The sequence below is a fragment of the Crinia signifera genome, chromosome 6 (assembly GCF_055691185.1).
Source record: "Crinia signifera chromosome 6, ASM5569118v1, whole genome shotgun sequence".
Lineage (NCBI taxonomy): Eukaryota > Metazoa > Chordata > Amphibia > Anura > Myobatrachidae > Crinia > Crinia signifera.
The window spans coordinates 250597458-250622779 of record NC_139222.1 but is presented as its reverse complement, the minus strand read 5'-3'; the positions used below and the strand labels follow the sequence as shown (position 1 = coordinate 250622779).

The 25322-nt window shown below is 44.1% G+C and overlaps 1 protein-coding gene across 3 annotated transcripts in view; it reads right to left on the bottom strand.

Moving 5' to 3' along the window:
* Positions 1 to 281: 281 nt before the first annotated feature.
* The window catches only part of KNDC1 (kinase non-catalytic C-lobe domain containing 1), a 121363-nt gene continuing 96322 nt past the window's right edge, over positions 282 to 25322 (bottom strand). For all 3 annotated transcript variants that reach the window (XM_083149307.1, XM_083149309.1, XM_083149308.1), the window contains exons 22-30: positions 24235 to 24382; positions 22611 to 22778; positions 20048 to 20263; positions 13128 to 13210; positions 11272 to 11422; positions 7686 to 7808; positions 7519 to 7578; positions 4991 to 5148; positions 282 to 4370 (exon numbers count right to left, since the gene is read on the bottom strand). In XM_083149307.1, coding sequence (XP_083005433.1) covers positions 4139 to 4370; positions 4991 to 5148; positions 7519 to 7578; positions 7686 to 7808; positions 11272 to 11422; positions 13128 to 13210; positions 20048 to 20263; positions 22611 to 22778; positions 24235 to 24382 — 1339 coding nt within the window. In that variant the 3' untranslated portion in view covers positions 282 to 4138. The remainder of the gene's footprint in view (positions 4371 to 4990; positions 5149 to 7518; positions 7579 to 7685; positions 7809 to 11271; positions 11423 to 13127; positions 13211 to 20047; positions 20264 to 22610; positions 22779 to 24234; positions 24383 to 25322) is intronic.

The window sequence follows — 25322 nt, the reverse complement described above, 5'->3', positions numbered from 1 at the left end:
ACTGATCTGCCATACACAGTATTGTCATATCTTTTTTTTTAGTTTAACAATTTAAATAAATAGGTTACGAAATATATTGTTCTGGAGCTAGAAAATGACTAGCAAGTTGGGCCTTTGTTTGCCATTACTTTGGGAAGCGTACCAAAAATAAGGTAATAGCCCACAAACTGCACCATTTGTTACAAAAAGTAGGTCTGAACTAGAGCTACATAGAAATATATCATTTATAAGAATTGTATTTATTTTCCTATACTTATGTGCAAACTAACTGGTGGTGGGGGGTTAAATTTAGGCATTTTAAAAATATGAGGACTTCACATTGTAAATATATTATAAGTGTCCTCTTCTTATGGTTAAGGAACATACTATGCAAGAGCCCAGAATATAAATGCTCTAGACAAACAGCAAAAAGGGCGAGATGTACTGAGCTTGGAAAGTAATAAAATGGAGAGTGATAAACTACCAGCCAATCAGCTGCCACATGACTACCACGTCACAGGCTGTGTATGAAAAATGACAGGTAGTAGCTGATTGGTTGATAGTTTATCACTCTCCATTGGATCTCTTTTCAAGGCTTAGTACAGCTCGCCCAAATTCTTCTCTATACAGCACTTTATTTCAGTGGCAAAAATAAATCAGTACGTTGTTTTCAGGTACAGCCTCTATATAAGGTTGCACCCAATCCGCCACTATATAGTGCAGGCCGGAACAACCAGTGTCTCGCCTGCTGTTGCGATACATCCCAGAATGCCCGGTCACATATTTGCTATCAGTGAATGCCAAAACTGTACCAGAGCATGCTGGGATGTGTAGTTTTCACAACAGCTGGAGAGGCACAGGTTGGTCAGACTTGAGCAAGCAAAGCTATGATGGACTTTACTGCGGTTTTAGCCTTTTGTCTTGTTTTTACAGTTGTTTGGCGATGCTCATCTTTTGCTACATTTCAGCTCTCGTCACCTTTCTGTATTATACCAGCACTAATATTTACAATGGGTTGTGTAACCTAGGATGCGGACAACACTGCTCACGGTGTCTATATACATACAGGCATGCCCAGCTTGCATGCGTTCCATTTGTCAGTAGAGACTTGTGCAGAGATAAACTACATATAAAAATAAGCTGCATCCCTAGAAAGTTTTGCAACTTTTACATTCTTGCGTAACAAGACAGTAAAAAAAGGTCAAATCTAAAGGAAAGAACAAATCCCAAATCCGATTAAATCAATGGCACTTCCAGCCATTGTCTATTGGCACAAATGCTAGGTAGGGAAGAACCTAGTGGTTCTCAGGAGCCACTAAAAATCGGGAAGGTTTTCCTGGTCTCCCCACAGGACATCTAGAAAACATGCACTGATAGCGGCTCTTCTGTACTGGATCTGTGAAACACGGCTGTACTACATCTATCCCTATGCCAATTCCGGGAGCATGCACAAAAAATGCTGGTTAGCAGTTGGCATCTGTATTGTAAGGTGCAGGCTGACCAGAACAATACAGTAATCAGAGACACAACCCCCATATGCCCCAACTACCAGTACAGATTATATTCAATGTAATATTACAGAAATCAGGGGTAGATTGATTAAGCTCGGTGAAGTGATAAAGTTTCTGGTCTTTATCACCGGCCAATCAGCTCATAACTGTCATTTTTCAAACCAAGCATGTAACTTGACAGTTAGGAGCTGATTGGCCGGTGATAAAGTACCAGCCACATTATCACTTCACCGAGCTTAATAAGTCTGCCCCTCTGGGTGCTGGTAACGGAATTCCTTATTCGGGTCGGCCTAGTCCGCACTAAATCACTGTGCGAATACGTCTGGCGCATGCATACATCAATCGCTGTTGTCACTGGTAGATTTGGCACGGCGTATGTTAAACCATTACCGGTACCACCGAACCTAAAATACAAGTTGCTGAAAAAAGGCACACACAAATATCTATGTAGCGATTCAGAAACGATGATGCTCTAAAGAGAACACACACTCATCACCAGAACTGTTCATAGTCATTTATTTTCAATGCTAAGAACTTGAGGATCCCAGCATACTTGCATTCGTTAATGTATGAAAAGCAATATAAAATGACATTTGCACAATTCTCCGACAGCATGCCTTCACCCCTGTACTAACAAGCAGCCGATTCCTGTATTCCTTTAGTGTGATCATTTATACATTTGTGAATATTACTAGTGACTATTTTATTAAAGCAACTTGGATTTTAGATTTTATTGGTTCATTTTACACACGCTCCTCCCAACGTTGCGCGTTTCCTTTTAGTCAAATAAATAGACAATAAATAATACGTATAACAGGGTAATTTTATATACATAAACATCTCGACTATTAATTGTACCGTTAAATAGAGCTCAACCCATATTTTTAGAATGATAAAGCCTCACTGATTATCATAGGACTCGCCAATTATGTAAGATGCTTTACAAACCATGGTTAGACAATAATGGCCTTGTGTTGGAAATAAAGCACTTACTAAAGGCTTATGCACACAGGACTAAAATCAAGGGTTCAATTTAACAGGAAGTGTAATAAATCCTCTCTGAGGTCATGGTTCCAAACATACTGGTTATGTGAATGGACCTGTACACACTCACTTACTGACGAGTGTTCACTCACTTTGAGTCCATTTCTACACTACAGCTAATGAGTCCTAGTGGAATGCTCATATATACATACAGTAAAACTTTGTATGGAGCCAAAAACCTCTATCAATTTTAGTTACACTATTACATCACAGCAGGAAAAGACCACAAAAGACCACAGTGGAAAATGTGGCCGCTAGGCAATTGCTGTTGAAGCAGATGGTTGTGTCAATTTCTGATGGCACTAAGAGGCTGTAAATACAAGGGTAGGGGAGAAGAGGAGCCAGTTACAGAGTACTCGTATCCCTTGATATCAAGTTTACAGAGGACTATCCACTCATTGTGGAGCTATAGTGAAACATGCATCTCGGCACAGGAACCCACTCTGCACATCAAGGGCTCCTTCTTCCCCTCGCCCGATGCACTTGCATTAGCCTGTGGCTGGAGCGTCACTATTTCATTCAGATACACCATTTCCATTCAGAGGCATTTACATGGTGTTACATGTGGTATGTATGTCCCGCAGTGCATTTGAAACCGGACACTCCAGTTCGGACAAGCTAATCACTCACTCTCTGTTCACTACAGGATATCACTATACACAGTTACAAGCAGCAGTCCATCACACACTATTCTGGTGTATACTATGGATGTATATCCATCATATATGTCCATTTGTTTTCAGGGTATTCTCATTGGATGCCGAGCATTGGCATTTACAAAGGAATTCTCCAACAACAGATTCATTCTTCAAACGTCTAGGTGAACCCAACTGACGCACTCACTCAGATATTCACTGCACTACAGAACATAGCAAGCAGAAGCAGTCTCTAGCCTACACAAATGAAGGGTCTCATTTTTTTCTCTCCTGAATATATTTGCTTCTTTCAGGTGTACCTTTGTTTCCCCTCAAGGGCAATTTTTAGTTTACGTGGGCATAAAGATGTACAGATTAGGTTTCAGATGCAGTTTAAACCGTGGAAGAATGGGCATTTTTATTAATAATGATGTTGCACTATGAGGCACCAAGCCTGGACCGGATCTTCCGCCTCATCCTGCCTGTATAGTCATATTGTGGTCGAGGGTCATGTGTGCATAAGCCATTGGTCTTTTTTATTTACATAGGAGCCAACAGAAAAATTCATGTTGCTTTGTAAAACATCTCACCACATTTTTTTTGTAAAACATCTTACCAAGTTACATAAAGAAAAGAAAATAGGGTGGATCTCCTTTAACATTTTAGTAGGATGCAGAAACATGGTCCTGTACCTGCACAGGAACAAATTGTAACAGATTACGATAAGCAGTTACTGGACGTTTCAATATTTTTCAACAAAGGCAAGGTGCAAAAGGAATTTAAATGCTTGAGCCCTTAGTAAATATTTGTGCCCCTCCAAACATATATTGCTCCCAATTTGATTTAAAAAGGGCAAATACCAGCCATTGCATGCTCCATTTATCGCCCAGAACCTTGGGTACAACATCATTTATTCTTTGGCTCTTCTGAAGGGAAACAAACGCGCGGGTGTATTACAGTCTATGGGTTTTACTGAAATGTTGCCTTCATCCTACGCAATGTGTCCTGTATCTTACGAGAATGCTTTTCAGAGTTTACGTGATGGAAGTTAGCATGGTTGTCAGCAGCCAAGACGGAGATGTCCGCATCGCTGAAGTTAGAAATGCGTTGACGGAGGAAAAACTGCAAGTCTGGATCTGGGGTGAAGGAGTATGGGATTTCCTGGAAGGCGTGAACTTGACTAACAACTTTTGCAATGTTCCTGTGGAGCAGAAGCATGGGGGAAGATAGACAAGTTTTATTAGACAAACATATAAACATGGTTTACACACAGAAAAAGCATATGTAGGCACTAGTATTCAATATTTCGGTACTTGTGTAGTTTCACGGCGCCAGCATGTTGGCATTGAGTTGATTTTAAATAGCGTGGCGAGCCCGCAGTGTGGGCGAGCGAAGCGCGCCCCGCAAGGCACCGTGAAACTACACAAGTACCAATATTTCTTATTAAACTGGGTAATGGCACTATAAGCAAGACCTGCAATCATGCTACACTATAAAAGGACAAATAAATAAAATATAAGATTTGACCTTCCCACCAAAAAGTCTCTATATTCTTTTGGCCATAAGCATGGCCTTTACTAAACTACCTGCATCTACTTAGGAAGTTCTGTTTCTTCAAACAATCTCACTAGAACAATAGATCAGCCTACATGTAACCAAGTGCACAGCTACTTATACACAATAAGGCACAATAATGCTTTGACTTCTAAGTGAATTGAGAGGCTGCCTCAATTACCTTTCTCTGTGACAGGTTCACTCAGTCACTAGTGTGACACGACTAGACGCTTCAAGCTGTAAAAATGAAAGACATGCATAACTCACCTTAGTTTATTCCATTTAAATGCTCCGTTTACCATAGTAAAACCCCCAGTCTCGAGCTGTTGAACATGCATCGCTAAGAGGTATGCAGAAGGAATTGTGGGTAACGTTCTGAATCGGTCTCCTTTCATCAAACACAAGCTGTCACTCTTCAGAAAAACCTAAAGACAAATATGGATACACATTATGTCTGCTAAAGTGTATCAAAGGACAGGGCATACAAATAATGACATACGTAACCAAAAAAAAAGCACACAATATAGTTACCACAAATTCTATGTCGCCTGTATTTCAAGGGCGTTATTTCAGCATACAGTACATCTTTCAAACATGATTCATCTGCTATTAGTGACAAATATTTAAATGGATTGAATGCTAGTCGGTGTTATGGATAAAATGTATATCTGGTGATTTTTTTTGCCTTTGTCCTTATGACTTCATTAAGGCTACAAAAAAACAATTTAAACACCGAATGGCAAGGGTGTCAATAAACTAAAGGCCCCCATACACTAGGGCGACTTGTCCTTAGGACAAGTCGCCCCCGACTTCCCCCTGAGCTTCCCCGGCTGCTCCCCGGGGGAGCTTGATTAGATTGGCACTTGATGTGCCATTTTTTACATGTGATAAATCGTCTCGATTTATCACATGTAAAAAACCCGGGGAGCAGGGGGGGGGGGCTACAGAGCAGGGCTGCTGGTGGGAGCAGGGGGGGCTGGGGACGCTGCGGGGGACACAGGCGGCATAGAGCCGGGCAGAGGGAGCCGGGAGCTGTCAGTGCTAGAAAAAAAAGCCTATACAATGAATGGGCAGCCTGTGATTGGCTGAGCGCTCTCTCAGCCAATTGCTGACTGGCTGAGAGAGCGCTCAGCCAATCACAGGCCGCCCATTCATTGTATGGGCTTTTTTTATTTTATTCAGTACTGACAGCTCCCGGCTCTATGCCGCCTGTGTCCCCCGCAGCGTCCCCAGCCCCCCCCTGCTCCCTCCACCGCCGCGCCGCCCCACTAGGTCCCAAGTCGGGTGGTCGGACGTGCAGCAGGTCCGACCACCCGACGCAGATCCGATGCGCACGGGACCGCGCATCGGATCTGAGGGGACATCAAAACTAGCCGATTTTGGTCCGATTTCGGCCAGATCCGACTGATCTGGCCGAAATCTGACCAAAATCGGCTAGTGTATGGGGGCCTTAACACAGACAGGATTGGTATATGATATATTCTCCACTTTGAGAATATCAACAGCAGTCTGTTATACCCGGCATACAGACACGGTACTATGGGGCCGATTCATACCCGTTTGTACAGGTTCGTATTTGGCCCCGTCTCTAATGGCGAGGGAGTACTCATGTGCAAACCCCCGGAGCGAACGTCTTCGTTGAGTTTTCCAATCGCTGGGGCGTTTGAAAATTGAGTGACAGGCAGGGGCGGCGGTCGCTGGGCTCCGCTCATTGTTCCGCAAAAACGGTGGGCACGCCCAAAGAAATGCTGGGAGGACCCCTGCAAACGCAGGCGCACTCCTGCTAGATTGTGGTGGGCGGATTAGGCCACATGACGCAGCATTCGCCCCCAATTCGCAGAAGAACGGCCGCATAAAAAAACCAGGATTACTTTTATCTGCAAAAAAGAGGAAAATCAAGTCGATGGTGAGTAACCGTCGACTGATTTTTTCCTCCGTGTGGGCGCATGTGTAATCGTAAACATCTGCACGCAGCATAGCATGGGGATTCAGGCATCTGGGTGGGCACACATTCAGTGGGGCCGCATTTACCTGCTCGATAGCAAATACATACGCAGTCTAGCGAGCAGGTCAGAATTACCCCAATGTACTGTACAGCATTATACCAGAGCTGGGTTTAGAATGTTACACATAATGGTAAAGCAACATGTTCATTTATTTATTAACAGTTTCGTATATATCGCAGCATATTCCGTTGCGCTTTACAATTGGAGACAGTGATACCACAAACTGGGTATTTACAGAGAGTCAGAAAGGTAGGAGGGCCCTGCTCACAAGCTTACAATGTTTATTGTTCTTAAGCCAACATGGTTACAATGCTTAGTGTTCCCGCTAGGCTGTATTAAAGGGCACAGCGCCCCGCTAAAACAGCCTGGTGTCTTCCCCTGACACACTGCACGGGGAAGCCCAGCGCCGCCGTAGACGGCGATGCCCGACGCTTCTCCGGCAGCACAGTGACTTTGTCGGGGCCCGCCCCCTTTGGTGACGGTGGAGGCTGGGCCCGCCCCCTTTAATGACATTGCGCCTGGGCAGGCCCCTTTTGTGACGTCGGCGGCTCGGGACCGCCCACAGCTGTGACATCGTCGGGCCCGGTCCGCCCCCGGCGCCCTGCCCGCACAAAAACCTAGAGTGAACACTAAATGCTGTATATCACATTAGCACATGTCAGCATGACGCTGCACCTTCCTTGTCACAATCTGAATAACAATATCCCTAAATGGCATAAACCACAAATCTGCCACCAACCATACACGGAATAACATTTGTAGCTTTACAGCGAAACATGTGTTTCTTACCTCCACCGCTTTCAGTTCTTCCAGGATTTCAGACACTTTTGAGGGTAAATTTTTCCAGGCCTTAACAAAACACAGGTACATATGATAATTTTGCTGCACGCTATTCCAAAACAATTCAACAATTTAAAGCCTAAAAAAAAAAAAACACTTAAAAGAAAAAGACTCACCAGTAGTTGGCGAACTATAAGATTTTCTAGCCCTCCGAGGATCTGAACAGCAGATGCAAAGTCTCGTCGTTCATAACACAGTTTGGCAACCAGAAGAAATTTCGTCAATAGGCTTGCCTGTAACTAGAAGTGGCAGGAATAAATAATAGTTAATAATGTCATAAATGAAAGCCATAAGCATAGGCGTGCGCACATTGAGTGTTAAGGGTGCACAGGCACCCCCTAATGCTGTGCCCCCACAACCACACTTATTGCTGCCAGTAATACCAGCAATACCTTTTACCAAAGACTTTTGTTTTTTATACCTGTATTCCATTAAAATAAGCGCCCATCAATCAGTTATGTGTGTTTTGCATTGTTAATTGTATTACACCATTGTCATATCACGACATATCTGTGTCAGCCATATATGATTTTGACTTTGCTATTTGCATGTACTGTTACACAGACTAATGAGAAGACTAAAACTGAAATAGGCAGGATATAATGGTGTGGCTGAGAGACGTTTTATATTGTAGTGAGTGCACGCCTGATTTGCGGTGTTAGACAGACCCAATGGCGGTGTTAGACATGCCCAATAGGTGGTGCTAGGCACACCACTTTGACAGTGCACCCCCTAATAAAATGTGCTGCGCACGCCTATGGCCATAAGTAATCATTCACAGAAAATCTAAAACCAGCGACACCATTCTGAAGGAACCTTAGCAGTCCAGATTGTAAAGGAAATCCATGCTTAAGCACACGTTAACCTCATTCAGCCATCTGTACTCATGCATGTATCAGTGCAACCTGGACTGTTAAAGCGCCATACACACTTGCCGATCCCTGCACACTTGCCGATGCCTAGAGGGAAATAGAGCGATATATAAAAAGGCTAAATAGGTCTCACCTCTGAGGTGAAGTACCACCAGTGACCACTAGAGGCCACTCAACCAACCAAATTACTCCTTAACAGGAAGTGAAAGCAAAAATAATCTGTTTCCAACTTGTTGGATATGGAGAGAGGGAGCGGTGAAGACATTAGAGGGAGAAGCAGATGGGGACTAAACCGTCATTTTGGCCAGCTATTAACTAATTCATATTTTGTGGTTGGTAAAGCATACCTCCCAACTGTCCCGTTGAACGCGGGAACGTCTCCATTTTTTGGGGACGTTCCCGCGTCCCTCCCATGGCCAGCAGTGTCCCGGGGGGGGGGGGTTGGATTTGGGGCTGGGCAGTTGGGAGTTCCCCCCCAATCTGACAGAATATTTGAGCGTCTATTTGCGACCGAAATGGGGGCGCGGCCTAATTGCATAAGCCACGCCCTCATTTGCGTAGGCCATGCCCCCTTTCCAGGCGCTCGCACAGCTTCGCCGCACGAGTGTCCCAATTCCACTATTAAAAAAGTTGGGAGGTATGGTAAAGTGTAATTCTGGGTAATCATCTATACAATCCATGAACGGGCTGCTGATTATATAGGTGTGTATGATGGGAGAGAGTGTTGTTACCACGTGGTATTTTTCTGGAATGTTATTATATTTAATCTAGCAAGTATGAAGGAACCAACATGTGTGAATACTGCCACTACGGGCCAATAGCATGTGTGTATGCAAGTGCATCAGTGGTCAGGTTAAGGAGATTGTAACTCATGTGTGGTTTAATATTTTCCATAGTTACCTCCCCTCCTGCATGAAATGACAGCGATCTCCCTCTCCCTCATTAGTGTAGAAATCTCCCTCATTTCACCTAGCCCATATTACACTGTTATATTTTTGGGGAAAAAGGGACAATGTAAATACATTTACATTGAACCATCAGCACCATTTCCCAGCACTTTACTAGGTATAGTATCTCATACTAACTGCTTTGGGGCTCATCTACATATGGTTATAAGTCATTTTCAATTACACACCCACGCTTCTAGGTGCCACGTTCACAATCTCTCCATATATGGAACTAGACACGCCCTTTGGGTGGATCATGACATGCCCCCTCAATGAGGTGCTTTGCAAAATTCTATTACCAACTATAACCTCCATGAAACTAGTTTTCAAAAGTAGGCAAGTATGATATTTGCCAACCTGATTCCCCAATCCCATAGAAGCATGGTCACACTGAGCTATTTCTAGCCGCGTGTACGGCACTAGCAGGGGGTGCAGCTGGGTACAAAGTGCTCGTCATTATTGAGTGATTCAGAAGGTGTGTACCGAGCTTTAGTTATACCCCTTTCACATCGCAGACACGGTTTAAAAACCGGTATTTTAAAACGGTAATTAAAACGGGTCAGAGCCTTAACAGTGACCCAGATTACCGTTTTAAATACCGGTTACGTGTCATTCACATAGCACTTGAAACGTTTCATCCAGAACACGTTTCAAGTGCTATGTGTGCCTTTTGCCTGTGCTAAGAATTTGGGGTACAGGCGTCCTTTAACCCCTTGAGTGGTGGGTTTTACTGGGGCAGGACAAACCTACCAGGGCAGGTTTATCCTGCCCCAGCAAAACCCACCACAGAAAGCCAGAAGCAGCCCGCCCCCCTCAACCTCCGCTCCGGCATTAGTACGCCGGAGCTTCCTTGCTGCCTCTCTCCCCGAGTCCCCCCTGCCTAAGCCGCGGCGCCTGTCATATTTAGCAGTGACGTCGGCGGCAGGCTGGGGGATGTTCGCTGCTCGGAAGGACTCCGAGTCCCCCCGAGCCTGGCCGACCATGTATGCTCAGACACTGCAGCGCGTGATAGTACAGCAGGCATGTGCCAATGTATGCACCCACGTTGTGTGTTTAACCCTAGTTTAACCCTCGGATGGTATCCCAGAGGCGCATTATCATACAGGATGAGTAGTTTTTTTTGGTGTTCAATGCGTGGCTGCTGAGCTCCTAGGGTGTGCAGGTATATCAGTGCACACACTTTAAGAGCAGGATAAGAGCGTGATACTGCTGCAGAAATGTGCTGGTGTATGTAAGCACGCTCTCTGTTCTCCCTCGCCTGAATGCCAGAGATCTAATCGCCGGAGCACAGGTACAGGGGGGGGGGGACAATGACTGGGGGGACAGAAGGTGGTCACAGGGGTGTCCCGTACAGGTGCTGCGCCAGTGGTGCACACCTGGACACCACTGGCGCGCACCTATTGTATAGCAGTGGGATTGTGCTTGTGCTTGTGTTGTTTGCCTGAAATACCGTTTCAGACAAACTGTACACATTCACATTGCACAAAAAACAGCAAGGAACCGTGTAGGACTCTGCTTTTTACACGGTTCGAAATGCCAGTTAACTTAAAACGGTAAATTGCCTGTGGTGCATTCACAGTGCACCCTTAAACGTTTTAAAAAGGGAAAAAAACGGCAATATACCGTTTTAAAAGTGCGATGTGAAAGGGGTATTATTGGCTTCTACCTTGCTGGCAGATTAAATAGCGATAAGCAACAAATGCATGTTTTTGTGAATTTAAGTAAAGGGAAGAAGTGAGCTATTTCCAAAGCGAATGATGTTTCAGTGTATCATCTGCAAAGCCTTTTGACACACTAATAAAGACATTCACATTGAGGAGGAAATACAATTTAGAGGACAAATAAATCCTTAAATAAACAGATATGAAGGATTCAAAACTAACCTTGGCCGTGTGACACATAACAATTTCAGCTGCCACCCACGTACTGACATTGTCTGCAAACTGCAACAACTTCAGCAGGTATTTGTCATGCGTACAGCTCGGAGAGAACAGGCTGCAAACTTCAGCAGGAACAGTCTCGATGTAAAACGTTCTATTAAGGACAAATCCCATTAGAAGCACTTAGCCACTACAGACTCTTCATTTAATTCAGCATTTCCCAAAGCATGTGCATGAATGAGGCATATTGTGTACTTGTTTCTTAGCAGGGTGCCCAGATTTCTTACTTACGCAAACCTAGGGAAATCGCATGATACATTTTTAACATGCGATGTGTGCGATGCGATGCAATTTCAAGCCCAGGATTCCCGGGATTCCTTGACTCCCATAGACGGAGAGTATAATCTGTTCCTAAAACCCCCCCACTATCCACGCCACCCTGAAGCGTGGCGAACGCAGCGAGCCCCGCGAGGGGCGGCGGAACGCGTCCTCAGACCTTTTCATACGCCCACTATCCACGTTGGTGTGGAGTTGAATTTAGATAGTGTGGCGAGCGCAATTTAGATAGTGTCGCTCGCCAGGCTTCGGGGTGGCATGGATACTGGGGGTGACGCAAAACAATGCCAGAGGTGCTTACATGCCATAGTAAGCACCCAACACATTTCATGGCATGTGTGCTTGTACAATGCAATATTGCATCGCATTGCATCGGGTGCCATGCGATCCTATGCGATATTTCATTGTATAAGCACTCTCTTAACATTGATTAAGCTATTTGCTTAGTGGGCGCCCTGCTAGGAAACAAGTACCGGCATTTATACCATTTTTGGAAAATATTTTTAGTAGATCAATATTATCATTATTACCAATGTTATTATGTATATGTTAATTGTGGCTTAGGGGATTATTCAGACCTGATCGCTGCTCTGCTAAATTGCAGAGCCCGGTAATCAGGTATACGATGGCCAGCCAGCCAGAGCGAAATCCTGCGAATTGCTTACACAGCTTTAAAAAATGAGCTGAATCGGCCAATAGCTGAAAATCCATTGAATTCTTTTTTACAATGTGTGCAGTCTGCGCATAGCCCAACACAGGTTGAGTATCCCTTATCCAAAATGATCGTGACCACGAGCATTTTGGGTAAGGGATTTGTTCGGTTTTTGGAAAAAAAATATTTTTTCATACTTATCTGGTCACCTGACGTCCAGAGTGTCCTCTTTAGTGGCATCTCCGGTCCCAGGGGTGCATTGTGTGAGTGCGTGGGCACGCAATGCACCTCTGGGACCGAAGATGCTGCTGAAGCAGATCGTAGAGGCCGCCGTGGACATCGCGGGGACAATGCTGCCGCCCCCCCCCCCACAACATATTCTGAAAAATCAAGGTTTTCTGAATATTTCGGTTTTTGGAATACACGGATAAGGGAGACCCTGTACCACAAAAGAAAAAAGGCCGATAGGGCCCGGAACTGACGTCACACGACTTACCTTCGCTGGCACAGTAGACCCGTGTGTAGGCCCATAACAGAGAAGCGATCAGGTCTGAATAACCCCCACATACGGTTCTCCAAACCATTTTTCTTCGCTATCTGTATTCAGTGAGATTCTCATTTTTTTCCCCTATAAAATTTTCCATCTTGTTTATTATGTATCTGATCAAGTTCTTTAATTAAAAACCTAAACCTTTATCATGCAGCAAATAATGAGCCCCTGCAGTAGCTGTAACCTTGCGGCTCTTCCACGTTATGTTATGAGATTTCTCGCCCTAGAATTATCTGCATGTCCCCCCGATCTAGAATGTCACAGACTGACTCAGGACATGGATTTCCATGGCTGACCTTGGCTCGCTATCTCCGGACTTACTTTGGCACATTGCTGGATTTGTCTTTAACTCCCAGCGCTCGCGAGTTCAGGAAATGTACAGGATGGCACTTCTGAAACATCTCCTGCCAAAGAGAAACAGAAGAAATATCAGGCATGTGGGAAAACACCAGAAACAAAAGGTTTTCAATACATTTGTATCATTTTCACTTGTACATTTGCCTGACTAAAACACTGTACACATGCAATAGGGTTCACTGCACACAAAGTCACCCGTAATAGCATTGCAATAGGTGTGCCGGTGTGGTCACGTCAGGGCCGGTGCAAGGCACCAGAGCGCCCCAAGCAGGGGGGGCAGCCCCGGCGCTCCCCCTCTCCACGGGGGGTTCGATGCGGCCGGCGCATCGCTCCATGGGGGCGGGGGGTAGTTGATGCGGCAGCGGGCGCCGAGTCACTCCAGGGAGGGGTGGAGAGTTGCTAACCTCCATCCAGGGGGGGGGGGGGGGGACTGATCCCAACTGCCGCACTCCAGTGGCCAGCGCCCTAGGCAAATGCCTAAAGCTGCCTAGTGGTGGCCCCAGCCCGTGGTCACGTGTACAGCCAGAATTACTTTTAAGAGAATTACACAGGTCATAGTGAATGGGCAGATTTATTAAGCTTGGTGAAGTGAGAAAGTGGCCGGTGATAGCGCACCAATCAGCTCACAACTGTCACTTTTCATAAAAATGAGCATGTAATGTGACAGTTATGAGCCAATTGGCTGGTGCGTTATCGCCAGTACACTCAATCACTTTTCCAGGCTTGATAAATGTGCAGCTAAATATTTATGAGAAAATACTGCATCTTTGTCGGCACAGTTTGGAATAAAGAAGAACGGTTGGTGTAATGGTTAGCATTACAGCACTGACGTCATGTGATTAATTCCCACCATGTGTGGCGGTTGTGCATTCTCCCCGTGCATGCGTGGGTTACCTCCTATTATCTAAAAATGTGCTGGTAAGTGTTGCAGTTAGGGCATCCCTGAATGTATGAATCCCACGAAGCAGGAACTGAGGCAGCGGCGATAAAGGCCATTTGTTTTTTTTGTGGATTCTATTTTCTAAAAATTGCTTGTGCATGGGTTCCAATGTATAAACGGTCCTTTTACCCGTGTAGGAGTTTGGCATCCTGATATGGAGCTGTGTGCCTCCTGTCTTTTTTTTTTTCCTTTTTCAATAAACTTTATTGTTTCTCTTGCTTCAATGTTGCAAGACCAAGGCGTCCACACGGCGCCGCCACAATCCCGCCATTCCTTTCACTGATAACCCTGTGCATGCGCAAATGAAACTAGCAGGGTATAGGAGGCCGCTGATCCCCCGGGAGGGTAAATTAATGTGCTCCCATATCGGATACAGCAGAATTAATACATGCAGGAGATGAGAGGACCCGCTTCATCATGATAATATGGTGAAGCAGGCCCTGAGACATAAGGAACGTTAATTTAAGTTGAATAATACCCCTTTTACACCAACGAAAAACCCAGGTCGGACCCAGGTCAGTGTTGGTATAAATGGGACCAACCCAGGTCCATTGACACTGGTCTCCTACCCAGGTCCTGACCAGGGTTGAACACTGGTCGGACCTGGGTCGTGAGCGGTGTAAATGGTCCCAACCCAGGTCGGGACATCTGGGTAGTGCTAAAAGGATACCAGAAGCACTGGACGCCTTTCCGTAAGTCAGTGCCATGCGTTCCACAGTGCATTGCAGCAGCAGAAGTGAGCAACCCTTGCGGACAGTGCACACAGGCTGCTACCTGGCACTCCACAGGTGGACCTGCCACAACCCTATCTGGCACTATGATGCAGCGCTGTCAGGCAGTAGTGGGACCAAGAGCTTAAAGGAGGAGGGTGCGTGATGTTTGTTTTGGGGGGGCTGGGGGGAGGGGTATGGATTGTATGGTCGACCTAAACATTGTCGACAGTCATAAGGTCGACATAGGATAAGATCGACAGGTCATTAGGTCGACACAAGCATTAGGTCGACATGGTCTAGGTTGACAGTCAAAAGGTCAACATGGGGTTTTTCACTTTTTTTTTTACCCGAATGTCGACATAGTCGACATGGACACAGTTTTAAGTGTCCGTGCACTCGGCACACTATTTTATTCTCCCACAATGCCCCAGTGCAGTGATGGCTAACCTTGACACTCCAGCTGTTGTTGAACTACACATCCCAGCATGCCCTGCATCAGTTTTAGCATGGCCAAATAGTAAAACTGTAGCAGGGCATGCTGGGATGTGTAGTTCAATAACAGCTGGAGTGTCAAGGTTAGCCATCACTGCCCTAGTGGATATTAGGGCATAAAATACCGCCTGTCGGTATATGTCGGCTCATTAAACAGTGAAAAATCCTATGCCGACCTAATGCTTGTGTCGACCTAATGACCTGTTGACCTTGTCCCATGTGGACCTTGCAGTTTGTCGACCTAGTGGTGTCGACCTAATGACTGTCGACCATCTTTAGGTCGAACAACTGACTGCTGCTGCAGGGGCAGAGGACTGGGGGGAGCACATGGGTGATGCTGCACTTTTATACCGCTATGTGTGCTTCATCACTGAATATAACTCTTTGACAAAATATTTTGCTAAATAAACCAACCAACATTTTTCAGTGCTAACTTTTCATGTCTTTTAATTTTTATTTAAATCATTGAGGGAAGGTTGGCTGGCAGTTTATCAGTCCTAAAATTGACATTTTTAATGTCATCCATAGGGAAAAGCAGGGCTGACCCAGGTTCAGTGTAAATGGTGCAGACCCAGGTTCAGTGTAAATGGTGCAGACCCAGGTCCGACCCAGGTTGAAGTGCTGTGTAAATGGGGTATGAAGCAGGGTCCGACCCTGGAAACTTCCGTGTTCAAAGACCAGGGTCCGACCAGGGATTTTGGTGTAAAAGGGGTATAAATCTACCCGTGTTTAAAAAATAACAGGAGCTGTTTGCATGGTACTTTATCTCTGTCCACATTATCGCTCTCCCAGGCTTAGTACACAGAACCCTTAGAAATAAGGATTTTAGCTTAGGAGCTCAAGATGAAACACAAGATGAAACACAGATTTCTTTATATTTAGTGTAATATTACTACAGTATCATAAAACTTACAGGCACCTTACAGATCAAATCACTATAAAAGAACCCTAAATGTATGCACCCATTGTATTACAAGGGTGTAGCACCCTCTATTGAAATTAAATGCAATAGCACTGAAGAGAAGCCAATACAAATTCATACACAAGACTAAACGTCTTGTGTATGGGACCAAACAGAACATACTTGGCACTAAAGAACAATAAAAGAAATGTTAAATGTAACATGCAACGAATAGTTGGTGGTTTGTTCCACATTGTATCTTTGTGTCCAACATGTATTTATTAATTTTTTATTAACAGTTTCTTATATAGCGCATACACATTCCACAGCTCTTTACAGAGACTATGTGAACATTCACATCAGTCCCTGCCCCAGTGGAGCTTACAATCTATATTCCCTACCACATGTACACACACACAGACGTTCTACTGTTAATTTGTTGGGAACCAATTAGCCTACCAGTATATTTTTGGAGTGCGGGAGGAAACCGGAGTACCCGGAGGAAACCCACGCAAGCATGAGGAGAATATACAAACTCTGCACAGTTAGGGGCATGGTGGGAATGGAACCCATGACCTCAGCGCTGTGAGGCAGTAATGCTAACCATTACAGTATCCGTGCTGCCCTTGGTTACCACAAAAGACCCACTCAGAGTATGACATGAACGTTACCATAAAACATCTGCGTGCCAGGGTACAGTATGTAGCAAGACCGAAATAGGCCTATGACAATGAAATGTGTTATCCTAGTTCCTATAGATTGTAAACTTGTCTACGGTCGTGTTACTGCTTCTTCAGTCTGTCAGTACCTTGGGCCAGATGTATCAAGCTTCAAAAAGCGATAAAATGGAGAGTGATAATCAACCAGCTAATCAGCTCCTAGCTGTCATTTTTCAAACCCAGCCTGTAACGTAACATGACCTGATTGGCTGGTTGTTTTTCACTCTCCGTTGTATAGTTTTTTGAAGATTGTCTTGATCTGGCCCCATGTCTTATTCAGTTACTCTATTTGGTCCCAAATGTAAAGTTTTGCAGGGCATACTGGCACTATAGACGATACCGGAACTTCCAGAAGATATAGTATGTACACACTGAACGATTTTGTGGTAATTAATGGTCAATTATTACCAAATTTGATTAAAATCTTGTGTACCCAGCTTCATTGTGTGGAGTTAGAACAGTCTCTCTGTGCTCACATGAGTTTCCTTCAACACTCCAAAAATATACTGGACGGTTACATGGCTCCCCCCTGTTAGGAACAGGATGCGGTCATTTGGTCTACACCATTAGGTTGACATGGGAAAGGGTCGACATGGGTCTAGGTCAACATAGGGAAAGGTCAACATGGTTCTAGGTCGACAGGTCATTAGTTCGAAGTGTCTAGGTCGACAGTCAAAAGGTCGACATGGGGTTTTTCACGGCCAACATGTGCCAACAGGTGGTATTTCTTGCCCTACCATCCACTAGGGTGTGGTGGGAGAATACAATAGTATGCCGAGCGTAGCGAGGCACCGTGCCCGACACACAGCAAACGATGCACTTTAAACTGTGTTCATGTCGACTGTGTTGACATTTAGGTAAAAAAAACAGTGAAACTTTTTACTGTCGACCTAGGCATTGTCGACCTAATGACCTGTCGAACGAATGACCTTTCGACCTAGAACCATGTCGACCTAATGGTTTAGACCTAATGACTGTCAACTATCATGCTGTAGACCAAATGATCCCAACCCATTAGGAACACAGATTGCATGCTCCACTGGGTCAGGGACTGATGTGAATGGACAAACGGTCTCTCTGTAAAGTGCTGCTGAACGTACGATATAAATGACTTAATATATATTGTATGCACAATCCCAACAGCTCGCACAATACAATATATTACAGCCCTGTGCAGACAGTGTGAAAAGACAGCCTTTTGCGCCCTCTAGTGGCAATGAACAGATCTGGTTTGAAGAGAAGCAAAGTTTAAGTGCTGTTGAATATAAGTTAATAGAGAGCTGACAAGGCACACCTATATACTTAAGACGTTCTATTCCTGCTCTCCACAGCTACAAAATAATTGCTAACAACTTTAGGTGTAAATAATTCATTCAAACCAGTTGTTATGGAAACGGCTTTACATCATATAAAGCAGGACGGCAACAGTAGCAGAAACACACCCTTTAGTTCTAATTAAGGGACATGAATGAAAAATAATCTACTTGCAACTGGGTGGAAAAAGGAGGGGCTGCATTTCTAGTATGTTAAAAGACTAGCACAAGTTTGATAAGTTACAAGGGGATTCAAGTAATACAATATAGTACAATGAAGTACAAAATGCTTTTCATAAACTATACTTAATGGAATTGCAGAAATGCTTGAGAAAACAGGAAAGTCTTGAGTTTGTTTTTGGGTGCCTCTCGAACTGTGCAGGGAAGCGAGTTCCATAGAGTCTAAAAGCTCAACCCCCCAGATGAATTACCGGAGATCCTAGGTACTGCTAAAAGTCCTTCATCTACAGATCACATGGGACAGTATGGAATCAGAAGCTGCCCCCGGTACCTTGGGCCTTGGGCATGTAGGGCATTCAAACTAAAGTTGATCTTGAAAAGGATTCCCCATTTTATGGGCAGCCAGTCAGTGAAGGGAAATACATTCACTATTAATACTGTATTTAAAACATGTTTTTCTTTTAATTCTATATTTTTTCCATGCAGAGAGACATGCATAAGAGACCTAACACTTTTCAATGGGCTTAGCTGTAAGTCTAATGGCTAAAATGCAATACTACTTGCTGACACTTCCCAGTCTATGTAGAGTTTCTGGTGGGTCACTTTCCATGGACAGGAGCCATAGCGCCACCTGCTGGCTATGACATTAGGACACAAATTCTTTTGATTTATCTTAACTGTTACTCTTCATATTATAATGAAAGAAAACATTTGACAGCAGACAGTAACCATTTGGTCCATCTAGTCTGTCCTTTCAGGGTGCGGATATTAGGGGTCAAAGTTGGATTAGGGGTTTGATAAGGTTGTTAGGCATTTTTACATCTAGGAAATCACAGAAGGTGGACAATGCCTCACACAGTACATCTATGGATAAAGTTCAAAAATAGCATTCAGAAGCAGCCAGTATCTACAATGCATGCAAAAAACATTTAAATGTGTATACATTTCAACATTGTTGGGTCCATATACCAACTTTGGGGGTATTTAATCCTGGATTCCGACAGTCGGAATCCTGACCCATTTTTGCCCTGCTCAACAGTATATTGACAGGCAGAATTCAATGTTCCCCCTGTCCACTGTCGAAAAGGGGAAGTGTCTGCGAAAATGGATTGTTGAGGTCTGGCAGTGAATTGGACAATCCACGTTCGTTTTCGAGAAAATAGATCAGACTGGTTTTAAAAGTCAGATCCGTTGTGTCGAATTCTGCCTTCAAAGCTGTTGGAAACAACGGCATGGAATAGGCGTCCGCCGCTATTGCCCCTGTCGAAAATAATGGTGAGGACTGAACAACCCCCTAAGAATCAGCTCCATAATAGCAGATAAGTCAATGGTCCAGATGACACACACACAAGTAGTAAATAACGGTAGGGCTAGCAGCACCAGTAAAATAGACTTTGTATCCAATTGCTGCCCACACGTGTTCATTTCGCGTGATTGGAATTTATGTGATATTGTGAATTAAAATAAAAAAATAAAAAACCATAGCAAAACACATACAACCCCTAATAGACCTATACGGTAGAATATATAGAGAAAGTATTAGCTTTAGGACAGTACGGAATTGTGGCTGGGAGATCACACTGGAGATCAGTAATAACTGGATGCTAATGACACACGATTACTAACCTCCTGGAGTAGCGTCAGCTGAGAGGCAATCTGCTGCACACTACAGTCATGTACAGTGAACGCCCCACTCTCCTCTCCCTTTATGTAATACGAGGTCAGATCTTCTACAATCCCAGGGTAGCACGGCCGAGGCAGGGCTGCCGATATGGTGTACTGCTTGTCCCTGGGGTGAGGGAGATTGAGTCCATTCCCTCTGGAGAGCTTCCAGTTAAAACTCTGGAAAAAAAGAAAAAGTACAGCTAGAGCCACTTCAAGTTCTTAACCCTTTGGGTGCCAAGTGAAACCGGCAAGATAGGTGTGAAAATTTCCAAGCAAACATTTGCATTCATCATAATGACCTGTAATGTTTACCTTATGTAGGAAATATAATTTTTTTTAACATGCATTTATTTATTTGAATTTATATAACAAATGTGAGCGGCACTGGCATTTTTAGCAGATATTTTGCAAATCTCATAGGGATGTTGGCACACAACGGGGGTATTCAATGCTGGTCGATATTTTCGATAGTAGAAAATATCGCCCAGGACCTATTCAATACCGGCGGCCATTGTCAGCTGCAGATCCGACTTGTTTAAAAGTTGGACCTGCAATTGTCGGATAAGCGTCCGTTTTTGACCAAAAAGACAGGGATTCGCGTCTTTTTCAACTTTCCGAAAGTTGGAAGATAGGAAAGGACATTGAATAGGTCAAATGTAAATTCAACCTATTCTTGCCGAAAACGGATGATATTTCCGACAGTATTAAATATTGACCGACACTGAATAACCCCCAATATCTTCTTTGCCTTTGTTTTAAGAACACATAGCAACAATTAAAATGAGCTCATAACAATAATAATAATACAGACTTATGGATCAAAAATGGGTTCTTTTACACAGACCCCAATAATAGCAAAAACGGGTTCTTTTACACAGACCCCAATAATAGCAAAAACCGGGTTCAGGCATGTACACAGGTGCCGGTATTTATGAATGACTACTGATAGCCTATGCACACATCCATGTCTTAGGGAACCTGCACTCACATGCCAGGGAACATATACAATGCCATTTACCTTGAGGATGTATTTACAAAGTGACTGACCGAAAGAGATTGGGGAATATGATTTTCCGCAAAAATGCAGACAAATGTGCACCACCACAAAAGTCGCAATGTGAATTTAGCTCTTTTTATGGACATGTACAACTTATACAGCAGCGAACGGTCACTGGAGACTTGTATGCCAACCAATGTCTGCTGTAGCTCTGATAGGGTCAGACGTCCTTGCGTTGCAAATGACTGCAAGCTTACACACAACGCTGTTGATAGGGACGTGTCTCCTGTTCATTCAACTATGGACATAGTGGTCGGACATTGCTATCTGTCCGCAGGTAAATCTATGGTCTAAGAGCCTTAACCAATGGCCAACACTACAGAATTACCTTCCCCCGGCCACTATTTACATAAAAACAAGTGGTGAGAACATCTCAATTTAAGGAGGTTGAGCATAGAGTCTCATTCCTAAAATTTCGGATCAATCGGCGGCCCTTATCTGGACATTTATCAATATATAAAGGTTGAACTTTTAAACTTTTTGCAGAAATTATATATTTTTATTAACTATAAAAAAGTTATTTAATATATGGATTAAATGTTATCTTGGTGTTGTTCTGTGTATAAATGCACTCTTAAGTAGTACACAGAGTGCGTTAGACCCATGTTCTTTTGATAACCAAGTATTAGGGCCGTATTCAATGTGGCCGGCGTTTGACCCCCGGCAGCTCACCGTATTCAACGTTGCGGGAGAATCCTCGCTGTCAGAGGACAGGAAAGATTCCCCCAAAACTGTGAGGTTCGTGGCTAATGCAGGGAGCCCACTACATTTAGCAGCAAGCCACGCTGTTTTGGTGGCCATACACACCGTTTCCACGTTGCAGTAAAAACCCAGCGAGGTGGAAACGGCGTGTGCAAGGGAGTCAGCTTTATACTGACCGTGCGAGCTGTGACAGTGAGCAGTCAGCACTGCTCGCTGCCACAGCTTGCAAAAAGCTTTAAATACTGCCCTTAGACTTAAAGTGCCCCATACATCAGCAATTAATTGTGACAATTTTCAGATATGGAGATGATTGCCACAATTAATTTTAGATGTGTGGGCTCCCCCTTTTGGCAATCCCAATCAAAATCGCCAATCGATTGCTTAATCAGGTTTTTAAACATGTTTAATAATCTGGTATTATCTGCAGATCTTTTTTTAGATGTGTGGGCATTCCCAATTCGTCTTCTTCATCTATTTACATTATGAACAGCAATCGATTGGGCAATTTCCAGATATGAAGATGCAATCTTTAGATGGAAAAATCTGCTGATCACTGAAATAAATCTGTAATGTGTGGGCAAAATCAGATAGATTGTAAAATCCATTTATCTGGCCAAAAAATCCCTATATCTGGAAATCCATAAATTGTGATTGCTGATGTATGGGGCCCATTATTTGATGGGAGCAGCGTTTTGAGCACCAAGAAACGTATTGCACAGCCCTACCATGATCAATGTAAGGAGACGAGAGCTCGGGAATACAAACCTTTCGGGAGACATTATCTTCAGAAAACTTTGTGCAGAGGGAATGTAGAGATTTGGTGTCGCCCTTTTTATCGGACCCAGAGCCGGGAGAGGAAATGGTGTATTTATTACTGGATACCTCCTGCAGCAGCGACACCAAGTACTCGCCACGCTCGTCTTTCGGGAGAATCTGAAAAGTCATTTATTAAACAGTTTTACAAAGCTTCTTGATGATAAACAACAGCTGTATATATATATATATATATATATATATATAAATATATATATATATATATATATGTCAGTTAAGCTTAACCGAATTTAATAAAATATCTAGAATGGTTAATGGGGTCTGCAAAAAGGCAACTTGTATAAGTGGATCAGTAAAATAACGTATATAAATGAGCGGTTCCCTTATTTCTACTCCTAGGAAATATTTAAATGTTCTACGCTATGATTAATGAAGCCTGAGAATAGTTTTATACAAAGATTTAATCTGTATATGTGTGCGACTCACTTGGCTCCACCCATGTGTCACTGTCATGTCTTCTGATAAGGCACAATGGAAGGAGTGGTATGTCAGGTTAACATTCAGTATGTCAACAGTTTCTGAATGTCAACGGCCAACCATTTAACATGTTGACGCCAGAATGTAAACATGTTTTTGTTTTTGCTGATTTTAACCCAAGCCTAACTTGCTATTAACTATTAAATGATAAAATAGCATTCTGTCATCATTTTGGCGTAACCAATATTAATCAGAATTCTGCGCAATTATCAGCTGATTTGGGAAGATAATTGTGTGGTCAATGGACTTGACTGTCGGCCATGAGGGGTCTTTCAGCCTGCCCAAATGACCAGAGAAATGCTGCTCGGATCGGAGAGTGGATAAACCCATCAACAAACAGAGACCAATAATGGGACAGTGTATGGCAATGTCAGGAAATTGGTCTGTAGGTCTGAACGGGAGTTTTATCCCAAGCTGTTTGGCCAGCATAAGCAATATGAATTGTTTAAGGAATAATGGGGATGCGTGCAGGGCAGCCGAGAGGAATGTCGGGCCCCAGTAAAATTTTGGGGGCGTGGTCTAAGTGTGGGAAGTGTGACCACCTCCCACACTTAAGCCACGCCCCCAAAATGTTTAGAGTAGGGTGAAAGAAACCTCTAAACTCAGCAGCAGCACGCACCTACAGCACGTGCTGTGCTGTGCTGACAGTAGGCTCAGCATGAGCTCACACGCTGTCAGTGAGATGCTCATGCTGAGCCTGCTATCAGCACAGAAGAAGTGTGAAGTAGAAGTGTGCTGCTGTTGCTACCTGGGAGGGACAGAGGGGGAAGAGAGGGGTTGGACCAGGGCCCCTCCAGCAAGCCTGGGCCTGGGTAATTAGTACTTGCTCCCCCCCCCTCTTGGCTGCTCTGGATGCGTGCTATTGTACAGAGGAGTTCTCCTTAAAGGATGCAGATTGATTTAGGAAATTCTTCATTATAAAAATCAAGGCTGTATATCACACGGTCATGATTACTCTCGCAGATGGAAAATGCAACAACGTAAAAACAAACACGTTGCTTATATTAGAACCATGAGCACTAGATTTGGTGTACTTGATAAACGACAATAGGGACAGACACAAGAGCTAGCCAGTCACCTGGGAATTACTCAGATCTTCCAGTTTGTCTAAAAGATCAGGATTCATGTAGAAGTCTATGTGCCAGCAGTCCTCCATCCAGGTCTGCAGCAGAAGCAGTGACCGATGGTAGATTTTTGCATCCATACAACATGGGTCTGTTCCTTCCCTAGTGGCAAAAAGAAGTAATAATATTGCAAAGATAAAACAACTAAATCCATTTCTTCATCAATGCTAGTAGTTTTAGCTTCACACACACACACACACACACACACACACACACACACAGAATCCGTAGAGTGGAAAGATGAAAGATTATGACCAATTTACCTAGACAAATCATAAATCTACATATAAAAAACAAAAACAATGGGAACATAGAGTAGTCCTAATGTTAACATTACCCCGCCTCGCCCCTCTCCAATCCATTCTTAACGCTGCTGCTAGGCTCATCTTCCTCTCCCGCTGCTCTACCTCCGCCTCCCCCCGCTGTCTATCTCTTCACTGGCTCCCCATTCCTTTCTGGGTTCTCTTTAAACTCCTCACCACCACCTACAAGGCTCTCTCCTCCTCCACCGCTCCTTACCGCTCTTCACTGATCTCTATCCACACTCCCTCCCGTCCTCTTAGCTCTGCCGCCGACCGCCGCCTGACCTCTCACCTAATCACCTCCTCCCACTCCCGTGTCCAAGACTTCTCTCGCGCTGGGGGGAGAGAGCGACTGTGGGGGAAGGGTGACTGTCATGCTGCGGCTGAACATGTTCATATGAGGAAAGTGTTCATACGAGGGAGGGGGTCACTAGCGGCCGTGTATTGTTAATCATATGGAGTGTAACCACTAGGCGATATTGTTGACAAAGCCCTTTCGGAGCTATATTGTGAAAAATATTGGCTAGTGTGTATGGGGCTTAATACCTCATCCTTTTATAACAACCACACTAAATGTACTTTATAAACAGTATACAGGTTGAGTATCCCTTATCTGTTATCCAAATTTTTCCAAAAACCATGGTTTCCCCCCCAAAAATTTTTGTGTGTGCTAAAAGCATGACTGGGACATCAGTAACTGGCATTACTGGGGACATGATATGTAACTGCCACTGCTGGGG